Consider the following 18,487-nt stretch of genomic DNA (forward strand, 5'->3'; position numbering starts at 1 on the left):
CCAGGAAGGCCAGCTGGGTGAATGATCGCTGCTAGTTCCGTCCCACAAAAGAGTCGCATGAAACTGGATATAGTTGCCACTTTGGGGCTCACAATGCCAAAGCTTAACAGGGGCTTTTCTGTGTCATCCCATCCTCTCATCTCTTGAAAAGCCTGCTGTTCTAAGCAAATTTAAAAGGCAAAATACCTATCCTTTCCTAGAACTGGGGAATGATTTGTCCCACAAATATTGGTACTAGAAATAGGCATGCAAGTATGTGTCTGCTAAAAATATGTCATCTCTCCTATAATTTTAGGGATGCCTGAACAAAATAGACCCTCCATGAATAAATAGTCATGACATCCAGGAGCATGATAGACTAAGCCTTTTTAGTTCTATGGTCTCACCTACAAGCAAACATTGTGCCCATCATGACCTTGAGCATTAGTATTAAAATCAGCAAAATATCCTTTACTCAAATTTATGTAAAAGAACAGCTACGAAAAATTTGGTGGGCTTTGTAAGAAGACATACCTGCCTGCTTCCCTTTGTTTAGCTTTCTTTTGATTACATACACTGATAAGTTTAAGGAAAATTGACTGTCATGTCCAACTAGTTTTACTCCTACGCTTCATTGTCAGTACTGCAAAACACCAGTTTTTCTCCTAAAAATGTAAAGTGGCAAAACTATAGAAGAAGCAAGTATGTCTGTGGGGGATGTAGGAGAGGTTCAGGGAGCAGTACTTCTTCTTAAGTAAACCTGGTAGGGTATGTGTCTGTAGCTCCTGAAGTTGTCTAGGAAGTCTTAGTCATAGATGTGTTCAACTGGGCCCTCAAGCCTAGCACTAAAGAGGAACCATTAGCCTTGGCATGGAGCATACACAAATTATTAAACTTTTTCTCTGGCTCTACTTGTTATTGTTTTGCCTCAAAAACTGATTGGGGAAAGGCAAGGCTGGGGCAGTGGCGGGAATAATTTAATATTTGTTTTTATGAATATTGCAAAATAGAATGAGCATCTGAAAGTCCCCAGGCTCTCTAAATTTTATTGATGTTGAGAAAAACTGATCCCAGTCCTAGTTTGATGCATTCCACAAAACCAGGGCTACCCAAGTAAGCATATTCTGCCAAACAGCTATTTCCAATACCAAATGCAAAGATGATCTAATAAGCTGGCTCTGGTTGTTTGTGAATAAGGAACTTGAGTGTTATTTGTTAAAGATTTTGTATAAGTTGAGGAAAAAATTAAACCCATGAAATGCATTATATGTATGTTGAACATTTTGTAGAATAGGAGAGAGTTCTGAGTCTCTTATGTCTCATCCCATGCTTAGGGTATTCTCATATTCACTATATATTAATTTTTAAATGAACACACTAAATTTCATATTTCAGATTCACAATTATCAAATGGCATTTGCTATGTATTTTTAACTTTTTTTTCATTTAATTATCACAAATACCCTGCTGTGAAAATATTGTACTCCCCATTTTCCAGATAAGGAAATAGAGGCTCTGAGAGGTTAAGTACCTTGCGGAGGTCACACACTCAAGCGAGGGCAACAGTATTCAAGTAGAATTCTTTCTAATGCCAAGTCTCAAGCTTTTGTGAAAATCTTACCTTGCATTTCTAAAAAAGTAGGAAAACCAGTTTTAAAAGTCCTCAGAATTATACTCTCATCTTGCCCCCCAATTATATCAAAATTAGGTTATTTAGAATGTGTTTGTTAGTGAATGGACTGTTAGAAGTTAGTTTTATATTTCCCAGCAAATAATTGGTCATCACTCTAATGGAGATGCTTGATCCTTTCTCAAAGAAGAAATGCATCCTTGTAATCTCACATTTCCTGATAGGGAAAGGACCAGAGTAAGGAAAATATATGACTGCCAGGATAAGCTGTCAGCAAGCCATACACCCTTGCCAAAAAAAAACAAAAGCTGTTTTGTTTGACATATGTGTTTATAATTGCCAAGTAAGTAGGAGCAGCAAGATTAGTGGGTTTCACCAGTTTGAAAAAAAACATCATAGCCACTATCACTTATATGATCAAGCTTTTAATGTATATATATAAACACATATCAACTTTATCATAAATAAGGGGAAATATAACAAATATCTTTGCAAATTTTAGGCTCAATGCTTGATATTCTTGAACACATTATGGTTTGCATAGAATCATAGACTAATGGCAGTGCTAGGAACCTAAGGAGTTATAATATTGAACCCTATCATTTTACAGAAGGAAAAATCCACAGCCTTGACAAGTAAAATGGCCAAAGATCACACCAGCCTCAGAGCCATATTTTGAGTTCAAATATTCTCTTTTGCCCAAAGTTACACAACTAGCTATTGACAGAACTGCAAATAGGTCTTAAATTATCTTTTTTTCTTCTTCTTCTTCACATAGCTTAGTATTTTGCTATCTCAAAGAAGCATAAGGAGATAAAATTCTCAAACACAGAATAAGCAAGCTGATACACATAGACACTATAATATAATAGATATCAAAGGCCAAAAAAATCATCAAATATAAAAAGTCTTCTTATCTCAAAGAAAAAATCCATCTTATTTCCTGATTTCTCTTTTGTTTTCTTTTCCAGAAACTCTTAAAACCGATTGGGGTAAATATCCATAACTCCATTTTGTCAAAGGCAGGTAGTTATGCTTATAATAATGGATTTAAAATTGAAAACTGTAACAGCGTTTTCCCCAAGAGACCTATTTGAAGCAGAGCCAACTAACTTTTTAAAGAGATACGTCTTTTAATTCTTAATAAGCATTAGACAATTTATAAAAATAAAAATTCTGATATATGGCCCAAAGAAAATTTTAACATTAACCTCACTGAGTTACAGAAGTTTTATTCCAAATTCTATACCAGTTTCTAGTCAAGGGTAAAAAATCGGGTGGGAATCAGGAAAAGGGTGGGGGGGAATCATGAAAAAGAAAATATGAAAGGGAGAAGAGACATATAAGATAGAAATTCCAGAAATGAATTAACCAATAACGAATCTATAATTGTTTTGTTTAGACATTCTGTAAAATCCCAGTAGTCAAGACAAATTTTGAAGTATTTGTTTTTGCCTCAATGGTTTCACATCCTTTAAGTGTTAAGTCCTGCAAGAAAATTAGAGTACATGAATTTTTTTTAAATTTTCTTGGTCAGAAAATTCATTCATACATTAAGTTATATGTCAGTATCTGAAAGTAAAAAACAGCTCTTCCTCCTTTAACTTTTGTTTTCACCCATTTCTGCCACAAAATTTAAGAAAATAAGTGCCATTTTCTCACTTAAACCTCACAAAAATCTAATGGGTAAATGGACACAAATAATTTTCCAAAGGGTACACAGCCAGTAAATGATAGACCCAGAATTGCCAACGGGTCAGGCTAACTCCAAAAACAAAGCTCGTAATCAATACCTGAGATCAGAAAGTGTTGATGTCTTCTTAAGCGACCCTCCTCCTTGGCCACAGTGATTGGTTGAGGGATGGGAACCTGTTCCCAGCTAGTTCAATCACACAAATGCACTAATTCAGCCACAGTATTGGTCTGAAAGTACGTATATGACTCAGACTTTGCAAATAAGAATCTTTCCTTGAGAGTTTTCTCACTGGAATTGGAGTAAAAAATATATCATCTCTTTGATCTTGAGAATGTATGATTGTGAACTTGACTCTCTTGTCTACCTTGAGAAGTCAGTCTGAGAATGTGAGGCAATCTGCAAAGGAAGAAAACATGAAAGTCAGAAATGTAACAGACACAGGTATTCAGTTAACTAACTAGCTCTAGTTGTCCCAAAGCAGTGCAAAATCAGCTTTTTGTTCAGTTGAGCTCCAGTTACTTAAAACCAAAGATCCCAGACTACCATGTCACAGAGGAGATCAACTTGAGCTAGACTACTACAGAAAAGTCCAATATGCCCTGTGTTGATAGGTGAAAGGACATTTCAGGAATGTTTGTGATCTAAAAGGACACAATGTGTGACTAGGGAACAGTAAATAGACATACAGGTCTCAAATGTATGTTGTCTGCAGGGGACACCTGCTTTATCTATTGTTTTGCTTTGTTTTTATCCAACTACTTTTCAAAAAATACAGTGTAGGACTGTATAAAGAGATGGACAACATCAAGTGTAGTATGAATCACTATCATTTACAGAAGTTTTCTACCAGCTATGCACTTTTTGAAGTGCTCTACATAAAGCAGCTGTTTTCAAACTGTGATAAGCAGAGCCCTACACATTGCCTGGAGTGATGGGCTTGGGGGAGTACAGGTACAAGCATGAACGTAAAGGAGGCAACAAATCTGTGGTCTCCTGCCCCAGGCCCATCTTTAAATAAAGCATCCCCTCTCCCTGCTTGTTCAGTAAATGGGCTTCCACATATGATTATTTCTGAAGAAAGGTTATGCTGCTAAAATATATATAAGAACCATTGATATACATCTTCTCCATACTCACAATAAAGCTATGAGATATATTACCCCTGTTTTATACTTGAAGGAACTAGGGCATAAAAATATTAAGGAACATGCTCAAGATGACCTAGCCAATGAAAGGCAGAGGCAGTATTTGGACTCTTGCTTTCTTTGCCTGCCTCTAGAGCCCCATTACACTATTCACTATCCCCTTACATCTCCAGCTAGGACAGTGACCTGCTTACAGACCCTCATATTTGCCTGTTTGTTCTCAAAATCTAAACAACCAAGGACCAGTTACAAAGCTGTAGTCTGATAGATAGTCAGACTACCTGTAATTGACTGGATGTAACAAGGAAACGTACCCCAGAGCAGTTGTGGAACACCTCTCAAGTGAGAAGGAGGAACATCTTATGTAAGATTTGAGTTCTTACTGAAGAATCCAGAGGAAGGTCTAAGGGAAGAAGCAATCAGTTTTGGATCAGTTGCTGTTTCTAAGATGAGGGCAGGAGTATCAGGAATTAACTAGGGTTGGGAGCCGTCTCAAGGGGAGAGTAGTTTAGCAATTGGGTGTTCCTAGTAAAAGATGGGAAGTGTAAAGCAGGTATGGAGTAGCACTGGTAACACAGCACTAGCCACTCAATGAAGGGGTCATTTGTGCATTTGCCAGCTGCTGCATGACCTTGGCAGTGTCTCCATTTAAGTTCAAGCTGGGATTATCTGTGTCTGTCATACTACTAACCTGAATAAACGCAGGTGATTTTGCTCTTTTTCCCTCTGAGCTGATTTTTTACTCTCAATCCCAAACAGACTTTTACTTGTATGTTTCTCTAAACTTGCTGCTATCCCAGCAGGAGTTTTATTGAATTCGACAAATTTCAACAGCAAACACCCACTGACGTGTACCTAACACACCTAATATATATGAAACATACCCCTAGGCATGGGGATCAATCATCTTATCAAAACGCTTTCTTCCCTCAGCCCAGGGTTATAAGGCTTTGAAGGAATCCAAAGTAACATCCTATCAAGAAAAGTTAGAGAACCCCTCGGCCTGAGCAGTAAAATAAGGCCTTTCTGATACTGCAGATTTTTAATATCATCTCTCTGATAAGAGATGCATGTCACAGTGGTTGCCTTTGTCTTCTTTAAACCCCCGTGTCCTACCCCTTCACTTTCTCTCCCACCTTGTATTCTGCAATCAGAAAAGGTTCAGGGCTTTTAACTGGAAGAGTTATTCATATGATAACTTTATGGTTCAAGAACTCACTATATGCTGGGCTTGGTATTAGACAACACAGCTGAAAATATGATTTGGATATATTCCCTGTCCTGAAGTTGTTCAAAATCTAGAGATATTAACAGGTGTGATCATAAACATGACACCACAAGGAGAAAATTCCAAGTATTAATAGTAAACATTAGCAATTTGGATTGGACCATGGTATCTAAACTTAAGCATCAGAAAAGAGATCTGTATTAAAAACTGACTAGAGTGGCTGTCTATTTAGCATAAAACCTGGAGAGATTGTTAAGCACTGCTTAACTTTTAATTAAATTTCTCTTCTCAATATATAACTCCCTCTAGAGGAATCCTTCCTGAGGGAAAAATAAATCTGGTCAGTTTAGGTTAAAAAGAGTCAAGAAATCCAATGGAAGAGACATAGTATTCTAAATTGGCCTTACATTTGTTCTTATAGGCAAAAGTAATTAACCAGACTGATGACTTTTTCATGTTTGATATTCAGTAGCTATGTGAAAAGAAAAATATATGTTTACTACATACCATGTTAAGTACTGAAATTATGCTTGATATACATTTTGTTAGATGGAAAACCAATATATGTTTAAAACCCCTCAAGAATATAGGGCTCCCACATTTAAAATGACTTTAAAATAGTAATTCAGTCAGGTCTCTAATTTGTGTTTGCAATGTGGAAGAGAATTGAAGATGAAGACCACAGTTACATAAGCTTGAGCCATTAGAGAAATTAAATATAACACACATAAACATGAAGAGTTTATTTTAAATAAATCAAATATCCTGATGTTGAAGCCTCAAATTATGAAATTGTGTTTGGTTTTCATACTAACACCAAAACTTCAAAATGGCATCCATAATTGACTAACTTTCTTTCCTTGGCCACAGTTTGTACTTAGCCAACCCACATATTCAGGCAAATACATGAATGTTGACCCATCACTGATGTAATTCGTGGTCAAAGACACAGTGTTGCAGAGACCCTGCAGTCATTCTCAGACAAAGGTCTTCAGGAAAGATCATTTAAATTAGGTCAAACATTGAAAGCTAATGTTTTTCTGTGTGATTAAGGTTTATTATTGGTCATCTTATTGAATAAAATAATATGTGGGCTGTGGCATAGTTTTAAAATATCTGTGTAGAAAAATAGAAGGAAAAAATGCTACAAGAATAAAGACACTTTGAAACAGCTTAGGTGCTCTGCTTTCCCGTAAGTCATTTGTTTTCCTCCTGTGCCCTTGCCTTGACACTTTAAATGCAAGATGTAATGTCCTAATGCTTTTCTAGCACTGGTACCTTTCCAAAGTTATCTGTAGAAAGTGACAGAGAGGTAGAAAGAGCATGGGCTTTGGAGCCAGGCCAATCTGAGATCTAATCCTGGCTCTGCCTTCTACTGGCCACTGGCCTTGAACAAGTCATTTTACCTGAATCTGAGTTACATAATCTATAAAGTCAGGGAAATAAGATCTGCCATCATAATCTATTGTATAAATGTCATAATACATATAAATGACCAGTGTGGTGTCTGTCTTGTGGCTGTAGAACAGTGAACTGTAGCTGTAGCTGCTGTAGAACAGCAATTATCATGGTCATTATTTGTGTCATCATTGCTACCGATAATGCCGTTATGCATTATCATAAAGAGGCTATAAGCAGCTACTGGAGGGCTGTTTATATAGTGCTTGCTGTTCTGCCCTCACTTTTACCTTCACTGTCCTGCTCATTTCTAAGAACCCCTTTATCAGTGTCTGATAATGTTTTCTCTCTTATATTTTCCATGCAGCACTGAATGCTGCTAACAGGGCAATAGTGGAATGCAGGTAGACACAATCATCTTCCACCTTACAGGGAGTATGACTGTGCTTTCAATGACCAAATTTGAGAGAAATGGCTTTGAGTCTTCCTAAACTTAAGAGGAATAATCCAAAGAAAGGTCTATTTAGGCAACTGTTGATATAGTAGATAACAATGATTTAAAGTTTCAATTTAGAGAATAAACTTCCAAAAATGGACATAAATCTATTATATTTACAAGCTGTTGACTGTATTTTTTGCTCATTGAAGAGAGCACCTAATAATTGTGGAGAGTTGAAAGGAAGAGTGTACCTTCTTGGTCCCACTTTTCAGCCCTTTCTCAAGAATTCCAGTGAAGCTGGACTTGGACCCATAAACTTACCTGACCACAGGAAGAGCCCTTCTAGGTGGCATTCAAGACGTAATTTAAGTCTGTAGAATATTACATCATTTTTATTCTTCATTTACATAACATCTCTCAGGGCAATTGTTCTTTAGATAAAAATTTGAATAGGTTATTTATTATTATCAAAAATACATTTCTAAAATCATTGCGTATAAGCCCCTAAATGTTTTAAAACCATTAGGATATGAAATCATGTAGGACCTTCCAGTATACCTATGATGTCATTGCCCCATGTAACATTATTAGCATTTTTTCTGCATCTCTTTATCTTATTTTTTCACAGCTTACTTACGATTTTTCACTTATTTGTACATGTTTCCTGACCTAGTGCCTTCTGGTAGGAGTTTGGGACTGCTGGATCACAGGAAAAACAGAAACATTTGTGATCTTATTATCTTAAATGATTTATATGAACTTTTGGTATAAACAGTCCACACAGTCTCACACACAAAATCCTTGATCAAACATTTTTGTTTTTCTTAAGTCACTTAAGACTAAGTGAAGCTAATATTTTTTTAAAGGAACCACTTGAGTTTCATGGTTACATGATACCCATAGCAGGGTAAATGAGCAACAGTGACTGTTATCAATGAAATAATATGCACTTTTTTGGTTTACATCATAGATGCATCCATCCTATCACCATGTCTTCTTGGCTTCCTGCTTCCTGTCCTTGGCATCCTTGTGTACTTGGAATTCTGAATGTGGCATGACAACTGCTGCTCCCAGCCCAGCTCAGAGGACACCCTCCATCTCTGTGATGACTACAATTCCTTCCAAGTCCTGCAACTCCATCCTAAGCCAAATAAATTATACTTTAACAAACTATCCAACTGATTTACAGCATATGTTATGACTGAGGCATTCAGGAACCCCTTCATCCAAAAGAATAAACTTTTAAATGGATATAAAATGATTTTTAACTCGTTCCAATATGCCTTATAAACCACTTAACCTAATTCTGTGACAGTTGCATGATTTAATCCAATGGGACAATTTACAGTGTTCAATTCAATACCATAGGCTGTAGAGTGAAAGTAAAATCACCATACACAGGTGCTTTAAATTTAATAACAAGTTGTGAAATGTAATAGAGGTTGAAACGTTGATCGTATGTGGTAAATGTAAGAGTAATACAGTCTCTTGTACTATCCTCTCTGTTTTGGGTCCTGCATATTTTTGAATGGACCCTATCACTCATGGTATTTTGAGTTTTCTTTAAGAAAAAAGTATAACTAAAGCATTTAACATAATTTCCAATACCAAAACATTCTACAGAATGAGTTGGATGATTTTGAATATTGAAAACCAAATTCTAGAACTTACTTTCAGTATTCTTGTTTTGGAAGTAAGTAATTTTCTAAATATTTGGTCTTCAGAATCAGTAATACTTTTAAGTTAGTTTTTTAATAATAAAATTAATATACTACATGAAGTTTTTTTTTTTACTTTTGTATTCTACTCTGACATTATTTTATGTTTTTCTTATCATCAATTTCAAACCTCAAAAAATCACAGCTCTTGTGTTAGAATATCATCATGTTGCTGTATTTATTCATACGTGAACTGATGAATTTTGAGAAGTAGAGTGCTTCCATTTTTTAATTGAGATGTGACAGTCTTTACACAGCTAGGAATAAATGACAGTTAAGTGAATATCAGAATTATCTAATATTCTAGTGACTTTGTTTTTGTGCTTCATTCTAAGTAAAACCTCTCTTTATTAAAGGTATGGAATCAAGAAATCACCTGTAGCTCGGAAAAACTACAGTATTCCCTATTTTTTTTAATTTAGTTTTAAACTCATTTCCTGCTTCAATGCAATACCGAAAACTGGCTATGAATACCAAATCAAGATGTTGCTAATGGTACTTTGAAGAGTATGCAAAACTGGAAGGCCAGGAGGAGACAAATAACGTGTCTGTCCAGTGGTCTCCCAAGTGTTGGTGCTTTAGGTTTTTATAAGTTGTGAAAAGGAAGATGCACATTTCTTCATTCTCCATGGTGTGCACGGAAATGTGTTTGAGTATGGATGTGAAAGAAATCAAGTAATAAAGGATTAGCTGGCTTATGAAATAGTGCAATGTCTGATGCTTCAAGAGGTATAATCCTATTTTATTAGCACAACCTTGCTAGCTAATTAGAGATAGAATTTATCTTTTTAGAAAGGATACCTTATAGGTTCATAAAAAAAAAATATTTACAGGAAGCAAAATAGATCTATTACTATTTTACCCCCCTTTCTTTAATTTGTATAATTTTTGTACTATATATCTATGTATAAATGTTTAGAGTTTTCATTATGAAAATACCAATAAATATTTCATTAGTTTACATTTAACTCTTTGTTATAAAATGAAACTTTTTAAAAATAAGTGAAAGGGATGATTCTCCAGTGGAAGTATGTCAACAGTCTTGAGATCGTTACCAGATTTCATAAAATATTTAATTATTTGAAAAAAAAATCTCTTCATACTTTAGGGAAACGAATACTCTGTGAGCCTTCTGTACACATGTTTGTGTCTTCATTGTTACACTTTGGGGTTTTCCTTTTGCAATGTGACCCATGTTGGGCATTTTTATATAGTCAACAACTAAATCTTTTGCCAAATGCATGCTTGCCTTTTATTTTCTAATGTATGGTAATAAAGAGCAAAACTGGTTTTGCATGAAATGGTTCTGAAAGGTAAGAAGAAAACAGACTTTGGAGGTTGTTTGTTTAATTTTAACTTTGTGGCAGAGATAAGGTAGATTAAAATCTCTCATACACTGATAACTCAAGCCTTTCATTTCCTCATACAAGTGTACAAATTTGACTGGGACCATCAGTTTTAAACTGTTGTCAAACTAACTAATGTATCATCTGCTTTAAGACGCAAGATTCTTAATTAAACTTTATATAGATATAGATACATATGTTGTTTCTTTGTATTTCAAGGAAAGGTGATAGTAGTTTTATTTGATACTGATAAATATTGAATTGATTTTTTTAGTTATTTTTTATCATTTTTTCAATGGAGTAGTATAGGACTGTGCTTTGTCCTTTTTATGAATGAAAACAAATTATAAAGAAATAAATGTCTTACTGTTACCCAAGAAATAACAATTGTCCTTTCAATTTACCTGAAGTTGAAAATTCGTTTTTAAAGGGTTTTCATTAAAAGTTTAATAGCATGGGAAAAAAATATTACATGTTAAACAACAGTTCAATGTTTGAAGCATTCTACAAAAAATATACAAACAAACATAGAGCTACACACATAGACACACACAGGCATTATTACAGTGAAATACTCTCGCCTGGGAGATAACTTCAGTTTATGGAGAGGTCAATGCATATCACTCAGTCTAATGCTGGACACTAAAGCAAGCTGCTAGATGCTGAAAAAATAAGAGACTAGATAAACCCTGAATGAACTGATACTCTTAATAGAGGAATTTACATAAAGGCATAACTCTACAGACAGGAATCTGGTTCAGGTAAAGCTTTCTCTGAGTCCTGAGCCAGACTGAGCCCCAAATTCGAAATGCCAGAGCTTCCTGTGTTTCTGGCTTACAATCCTCCTCTGTGTTCTGATTGTGATTTCTCATTGGCATTCTGACCTCCTTTCCTGTTTCATGAAGCTTGCTTCCACCCTGCATCCTGGTTTCCCTTTTAGACCCTGCCTCTGTTTCTTGACCTTAAGGATTATATTACTTCCATTCTAATATTTTGCTTTTGGTATTTGACCTTGGATTGACCCCATCTCTAATTCCCCAGGCTTTGGGAGATCAAAGCTTCTTTCTGTGAGAGCATTTTCTATGTTAGTTGTTCTCAAACCTGGTCGTCCATCAGGATGACCTGGAGAATTTGAAAAAATAAATAGCTTCCTTAGGTGTTAGTTCAGACTTACCAAACCAGAATCTGGGCAGTGAGACATAGGGATCTTTCTAGGTTGTTCAGGAGTGTCTGAAAAGGAGCCAGGTTTAAGAATCACAGATTTTCATCAGTATTACAAGGTAGATTAACTGATGTTTTAAACTTAATCAACAATATTAACATCATGGATACATAATTTAAATATCTCTTAGAAAAAAATCCATTCTCTTGGTTTGTCTAAAATGCTAATTTGTTCATTTGCTCTCTTTTGCTTCTACGTCTTAAGTATCAAAAGGCTATATACTTTCTGTCTATTAAAAATATCCCCTAATTTGTTTGTGTCTAAAATCCAAGCAGCAGACTGAAATGCACTTCAGAAGATTTTTTTCTCTAGAGGAATGTGGATTTTACTTTTTTCTTTCTTTTTTCTTCAAGTAACTTGGAAAGTTAATTAAATTTTAATACCTAATTTCCTGAGTCTATAATCTTCTGGAGATGCTTAATAAAAAGATTGATGAAAGGTGCCCCCTCCCCAACTTGAATATTTTTTTTTCCTTCACAATGGAAACATGGCGGTTTTGAATGAGTTGACTTCAAAATTAGTTGATGAGGAGGCCAAAATTAGGTTTGTACATTGTTTATCATATTTTAAAAACAGGTTTCACTTTCAGTTACTAGTAATAGATTTGATGCTTGGGGAAATATACCAGTACCCGTGATGCTATTACAGTTTGGCTCTAGAATTCAGTCAGGCTCATCCTAAGGCAAAACTGTAAAGTGAAAGAACTTGGTCTTCATCTATCCTATCTCCTCAGTTGGGCTCTTTTGCTTGATGGAAGCTGCCCTAAAAGCAATCCCCTATACCTTCATACCTTCTTGTATTAGTTTCGTAAGGCTGCCACAACAAATAACCACAAACTGAGTGCTTCCAATAACAGAAATCTATCTCTTACAGTTCTGGAAGCTGGAAGTCAGAAATCAAGGTGTCAGCAAGGTTGGTTCTCTGAGGGACAGTCTGTCTGTTCCATGCCTCTCTTGTAGCTTCTTGTGGTTGCAGGCAATTCTTGGTGTTTCTTGGTTTGCAGCTGCATGTCTCCAATCTCTGCTTCTATTGTCATGTGACATTCTCCCTTTGTATCTTTGTGTCTAAATTTCTCTCTTCTCATAAGAGCACGAGTCATTGGATTAGGGCCCACCCTAATCCAGTCTGACATCATCTTGACTTGATTACATCTGCAAAGACCTTATTTCCAGATAGATTCCAGCTGGATATAAATCTTGATTCATATCATAGATTCCAGCTGGATATAAATCTTGGTAGAATATTATTCAACCCAGTATACATTCTTTTCATCTTTTTAAAACCTGTATATGCCCCACTCACACTAATGAGGATATGATTGAAAAGCTGCTCTAAGCATGCTTACATAAAACATTTATGTTGATAACATACAACAGTATGGATGGATTTCAAATGCATTAGGCTAAATAAAAAGAAGCCAGATTCGAAAGGCTGTGTGATTCCATTTATATGACATTCTGGAAAAGACAAAACTCTAGGGACAGAGAACAAGTCAGTGGTTATCAAGCGTTAAGAGTAGGAGGAGGGGGCTTCCCTGGTGGCACAGTGGTTGAGAGTCCGCCTGCTGATGCAGGGGATGCAGGTTTGTGCCCCGATCCGGGAAGATCCCACATGCCGCGGAGTGGCTGGGCCCGTGAGCCATGGCTGCTGAGCCTGCGCGTCCAGAGCCTGTGCTCCGCAACGGGAGAGGCCACAACAGTGAGAGGCCCGCGTACTGCAAAAAAAAAAGGGTTTGACTACAAAGGGACAGCATGAGGAAGTCTTGGGGGTGCAAAACTGGTGGCAGTGATGCAAATCTATTGGTCAAAACTCATACAACTGTACAACAAAATGGTGAGTTTTACTGCATATACATTTTAAAAACTTTTAAAATGCAGTTATGCAAAGATCATGGGCATTGGACAAACCTGTAATCATGTTCTAACTCTGTTATTACCTTGTGAGATACCTTGTGAGACCTTGGGCAAGTAATGTGACATTTGGAAGATAATTTCCTTTCCCATAAAGTGAGGATAACACTTTTCAATCATTCAGAATCCTTTCAGTCGCAAAGGACAGATACTCAACTCAAATAAGCTTAAGAAAAACAAGGAATTTATTGGCTCAAATAATGCCATCTGCGAGATACAAGGGCAGGATTTAAAGGCTTAAGTAATGTTCTCATCAGACTGTCTCTCCATCCACTGATTCTAGTTCTCTCTGTGCACACGTTTCATTTTTAGTCAGGCTATCTCCTTGTGACAGGAATCACGGGTGCTGACCGTTCCAAGCCTACATTCTGCTGGCTGGTGGTCCCAAAGAAATAGGGACTCTTTTTCTGACCTAATACAGATACCAAATCTCATTAAAGACTCATATTATGCCCGGGAGGTTGGCCATCAGGGGCCATCATTGGCCTCCTGCCTGTCCTTCTGAATAATTGGAAGGTGGCAAGAGCACTGTAATAGAAATTCCACCAGGGCCACATGGAATGGAAAGGGATGATTCCCCTAAAATAAATATCAGGTGCTATTAACAGAAGGAGGGTATTGGACAGACAAAAACATTCTCTACTCCACTTATTCTTCCTAAAATTCTATGAGTTAAAAAGATGATAGAGTTAAAATATATTCCCCCCAAATTTTAAATTTCCTCTCCCACCCCATGACTTTTCACCAGATATATGCAAATTAGCATTTAGGGCTTCTAAAAATCTTAATTCAGGTGATTGCATAGCTGTCTGTTTATATCTAGAACAGAGCTTAGCATTCACAGTCAACTCAAAGTCACCTATCCTTGGTCAGGTAGAGCTGATTTAGTTGAACTGAATGCAATAGCAGAAAGTAAAAGAATAAGGAAAAGGGTCTGTTGGCTCTGAAATCTTCCTTTTACTACATTTAAATGTATAACATTTTCAATGATGAGGGCTGAGGGGAAACCACTGTCAAACAGTTCTGTCTACACTTTTTTCATTATTTCTAAGAAAGAATGATGTGTATATCCAGACATAGTACAAGTTTTCAAGGGACTTCAGAACTTCAGTGGAAAATCTTATCCACATAGATTATCATGCCAATTAATCAATGGGAAGAGGCATACCATATTAAAGTGGTGAAAACACATACACCATTTTAAGTGAACTATATTAGTTATTTATCACCACAATAATGCTGCAGAAACACAACCACAAAACCTCAGTGACATGTAACAATAAACATTAATTGCTCACACATCAGGGTCAGCAGTAGATCAGAAATGTGGCTTTGCTAATGTGAACTGGGCTTTCTCACTCGCTTGAGAGCAGTCTGACTGTCAAATGTTAGAGGCTGCCTTTAGTTGGGACCTTTAGGGCAACTTGGATCTGCTCCATTTTTCTCTCATCTTCCAACAGGCTAATTCTGGCATGTTGTCATGACAGTGGCAGAGGTACAAGGAAGCAAATGGAAACGTGCAGGTACACTTTCAAGGCTTCGCTTGCCTCATGACTGCTAATATCCTATTAACCAAATCAAGTCACATTATAAAACCCAGAGCCAAGGAGAAGGGCAGGTCATTCACGTATATGGGTGGGCACCTTATAGTTACCAGCAAAGGGTGTGTATATAGGGAATACTGACGAATTGGAGCCAAACGATGCAGTCTACCACAGACATTTACCAAATCCCATTGGATCTAAAAGGCCATTAATTCTACTATTAAGAAAGAAAAAATACTCCTAATTAAATTATAACACAACGTTTGTTTATCATGTAGAATTTTATTTTATATTTATGGAAATAGTTATTTACACAAAAATTTTATGACTTGTGATTCTTATGCATAGACAAGAAGGAAACTATGTACAAAATCAATTGTGTAATATAGTCCTAAATATTTCCACATTCAGAATATGACTCTTCTAAATCAATCTTAAACTCAGTAAATGATATTTGTGTTTTGCCACAAAATACTATTCTTTGGTGGTATTGGTATATGCATCATTTCTTAAAAGAATGCTTCAGTATTTATTTCAAGCTTCTCATGCTCATTCTGCCAGTACTTTCTCAATCTTATCAGGCATTAATAGACAGTTATTAGGGACATTTAAAAACTATGTCCATAAATTCTTTGATAGTTCTCCCTTCAGGAGGTAGAAACTAATTCTCCTCTTGAGGTTGTGCTGGACTTAATGACTCATTTCTAGTGAACAGAATAAAGCAGAAGTGACAGTGCAGGACTTTGGAAACCAGGTCATAAAAAGCCAATGTGGTTTCCATGGTTTCCATTTTGGTCTGTCTGTCTGTCTCTCTCTCCTTCTCAGATCAGTTGTTCTGGGAAATGCTAACTGCCATGTTGTGGAAGCATTCAGGCAGCCCTATGAAGATGCCCACACAGTGAGAAACTGAGGTCCCTACCAACAGCCATGTGAGTGAGCCATCTTGCAAGCACATTCCAGTCCCAGTCAAGCTTTCACATGACTACAGTCTTGGCTAAAAGCGTAATTGCAGTCTTTGAAAGACACTGAGCAAGAGCTACCCAACAGAAATGCTCCCAGGTTCATGACCCTCAGAAACTGCATGAGATAACAAATATTTGATGTTTCAGGCCACTAAGTTTTGGGGGTAGTATGTTATACATAGAATAAAATAAAGACTCTTGCTGACAAGAATTTTAAGCAAATGAAATTTTCTGATCTGGCCAACAGGAATAAAAAATGTTATCCCTATAGGTCCAGATGCTCTATTTCCATAAATTTCTGTACATAAAATATTTTTGGTTTTAATGATGAATCATAAGACATTTAAAAAGCAATTGAACTCAACATGTGTTATCCCCAAAATACTCCTAACTCAACTGATGTAATGCCAATATAAACAGCTATGACCAAAGTCACATATGCACAGGCAGTGACAACTAAGTCATTATTGTCTTCTGACTGACAGCAATTAAGAGGTGCCATAAATTGCAAGATACATTCCATTTTCAGAGATATTAACATGGAAAAAATCACTGGGTGTACTAGAAATGATAAAATATGGTATTTAACAACCCTTACGAATACTTACAGCTTCTGGACAAAATTTGAGTTAAAGATGAGAGTTATGTTTAGGTTAGGTTGCTGAATTTGTTTTGTTTCGTTCACTGAAGAAGAAAGACACCAGCTTAGGTGGCTGGAATCGCAGTGGTGAGCTGAGATGAGCATGGCTGCCAAGGGAAATAGCCTCTCTACATTTACATCTACCATAAAGATTACAGCTCAAAGTGTTCTACCAGGCTGAAGTGTGTTTCTTTTCGTCTTCATAGAGTAGCATAAGACCTTGTATGTAATAAGAACTCAGTACATATATATATATATATATTGAATGGATTATTGAATGAAAAACAAATTTTTAAGTTTTCAGTGTTTTAGTGCATTTCTATAAATAATTTTCATATTACTTGATTGATATAATAATGATAATTACATATATTCTAATATTATAAGAGAACAATATTCTAATATTGCAATATTTGAATATTCTAATATTACAAGAGAATAATAAGCTTTTGACAATGTTGTGTTTACAAGTGTGAGTTTGTGAAAACATCTGGGTGGGGAACAGGCCATCACCAAAAAGGAAGAGATTCATCTACACTTGTACTTTCAGGGAATAGCCAGTACCTCCTTCTCTGAGTATTATTTCTGTAACACTTTATTTCTAAATGTTCACACCTCAGGAGCACAGGATCAGGTTGATATGATCAATAATATTCTGCAATTTGTGGCACACACTAAGTACTGCCTGAGCACAATGTCTCTCATACTTATCATTTATTTATTTATGTATTTATTTATATATTGTATTATGTTTTTTCCATTTAACTCCAATTCCGTATCCTGCCATGCATTCACTGTCACTTCAGTTCATCTTCTTTGTTTTATTTACACATGTTGTTGTATGAACAATAAATAGTATTGTTATATTTGGTTTTATTTACATAAATTATACTTCACTGTATATTTTATTCTGTTTCTCAGTTCTTTCAATTAATATTATTTGTTCTAATCTGTCCATGTTGTTCTATGTAAGTTTAGTTTATTCCTCTAGCTGCCTTTATTACATTTCATTCCTTCATTGCCATTCTCTCTTAAAATCTCCTCACTAAAAACAATTTGAAAACAAACATCTTTTTACATGCCTTTTTATGCACCTCTGGGAGAACTTTCCTGGGGTATATATTCAGTGTGGAAGTTTATTAAGTTATAGTATATAACTTATATTGTCTTATACCTGTGGTTGAAGGTATAGCAATAAACAAAAGAAAGTGACACCAGTTTAAAATGGTGGCTCCAATTTTTCTTCTTCCAGCACCTGATGGCTTCCATTTTCCCATCTAAACTTAAAGTTATATAGATACAAAGTTTAGCCTGTCTAACCAGGTGTGAAGAGCTTTAATTTTTATTTCCCTGACTACTAAATATCCTGAGCATCTCTTTGCATGATTACGATGCATATATTCTTCTCCTATGAACTGCCTATAAAAAAATCTTAGCAGTCTATAGAAACCTTGAAGATGAAGATTTGCATATCCTGTGAATAAGCAATTTCACTCATGGGTATGTGTGATAGAAAAATGTGTGCATAGGTGTACCAAGTTAGCAAGTACCAATGTTAGCATTGTTCATATAACTCAAACTTGGAATCAACCCAAATGCCCATCAATAGTGGCTTAGATAAATTCACTAT

General features: G+C 36.0%; 1 protein-coding gene and 1 long non-coding RNA gene across 10 annotated transcripts in view; one reads left to right on the forward strand and one right to left on the reverse strand.

The window, feature by feature from the left end:
• Window positions 1–10,772, forward strand: part of CNTN1 (contactin 1) — a 377,545-nt gene extending 366,773 nt beyond the window's left edge. For all 6 annotated transcript variants that reach the window (XM_004283468.4, XM_033412353.2, XM_033412352.2 and 3 more), the window contains one exon: window positions 8,486–10,772. In XM_004283468.4, coding sequence (XP_004283516.1) covers window positions 8,486–8,562 — 77 coding nt within the window. In that variant the 3' untranslated portion in view covers window positions 8,563–10,772. The remainder of the gene's footprint in view (window positions 1–8,485) is intronic.
• LOC117198029 (uncharacterized) overlaps window positions 2,034–18,487 on the reverse strand; it is a 62,210-nt gene continuing 45,756 nt past the window's right edge. For 2 of the 4 annotated variants that reach the window (XR_004478949.2, XR_007470007.1), the window contains exons 4-8: window positions 11,754–11,809; window positions 7,837–7,946; window positions 4,765–4,853; window positions 3,403–3,701; window positions 2,034–3,097 (exon numbers count right to left, since the gene is read on the reverse strand). This is a non-coding gene — a long non-coding RNA (uncharacterized LOC117198029). Of the gene's footprint in view, window positions 3,098–3,402; window positions 3,702–4,764; window positions 5,658–7,836; window positions 7,947–11,753; window positions 11,810–18,487 lie in introns of those variants that run through there. The other 2 variants (XR_007470006.1, XR_004478947.2) reach the window with 2 other exon arrangements.

This window comes from Orcinus orca, chromosome 11 (genome assembly GCF_937001465.1).
Source record: "Orcinus orca chromosome 11, mOrcOrc1.1, whole genome shotgun sequence".
In the NCBI taxonomy this organism is placed as follows: Eukaryota; Metazoa; Chordata; class Mammalia; order Artiodactyla; family Delphinidae; genus Orcinus; species Orcinus orca.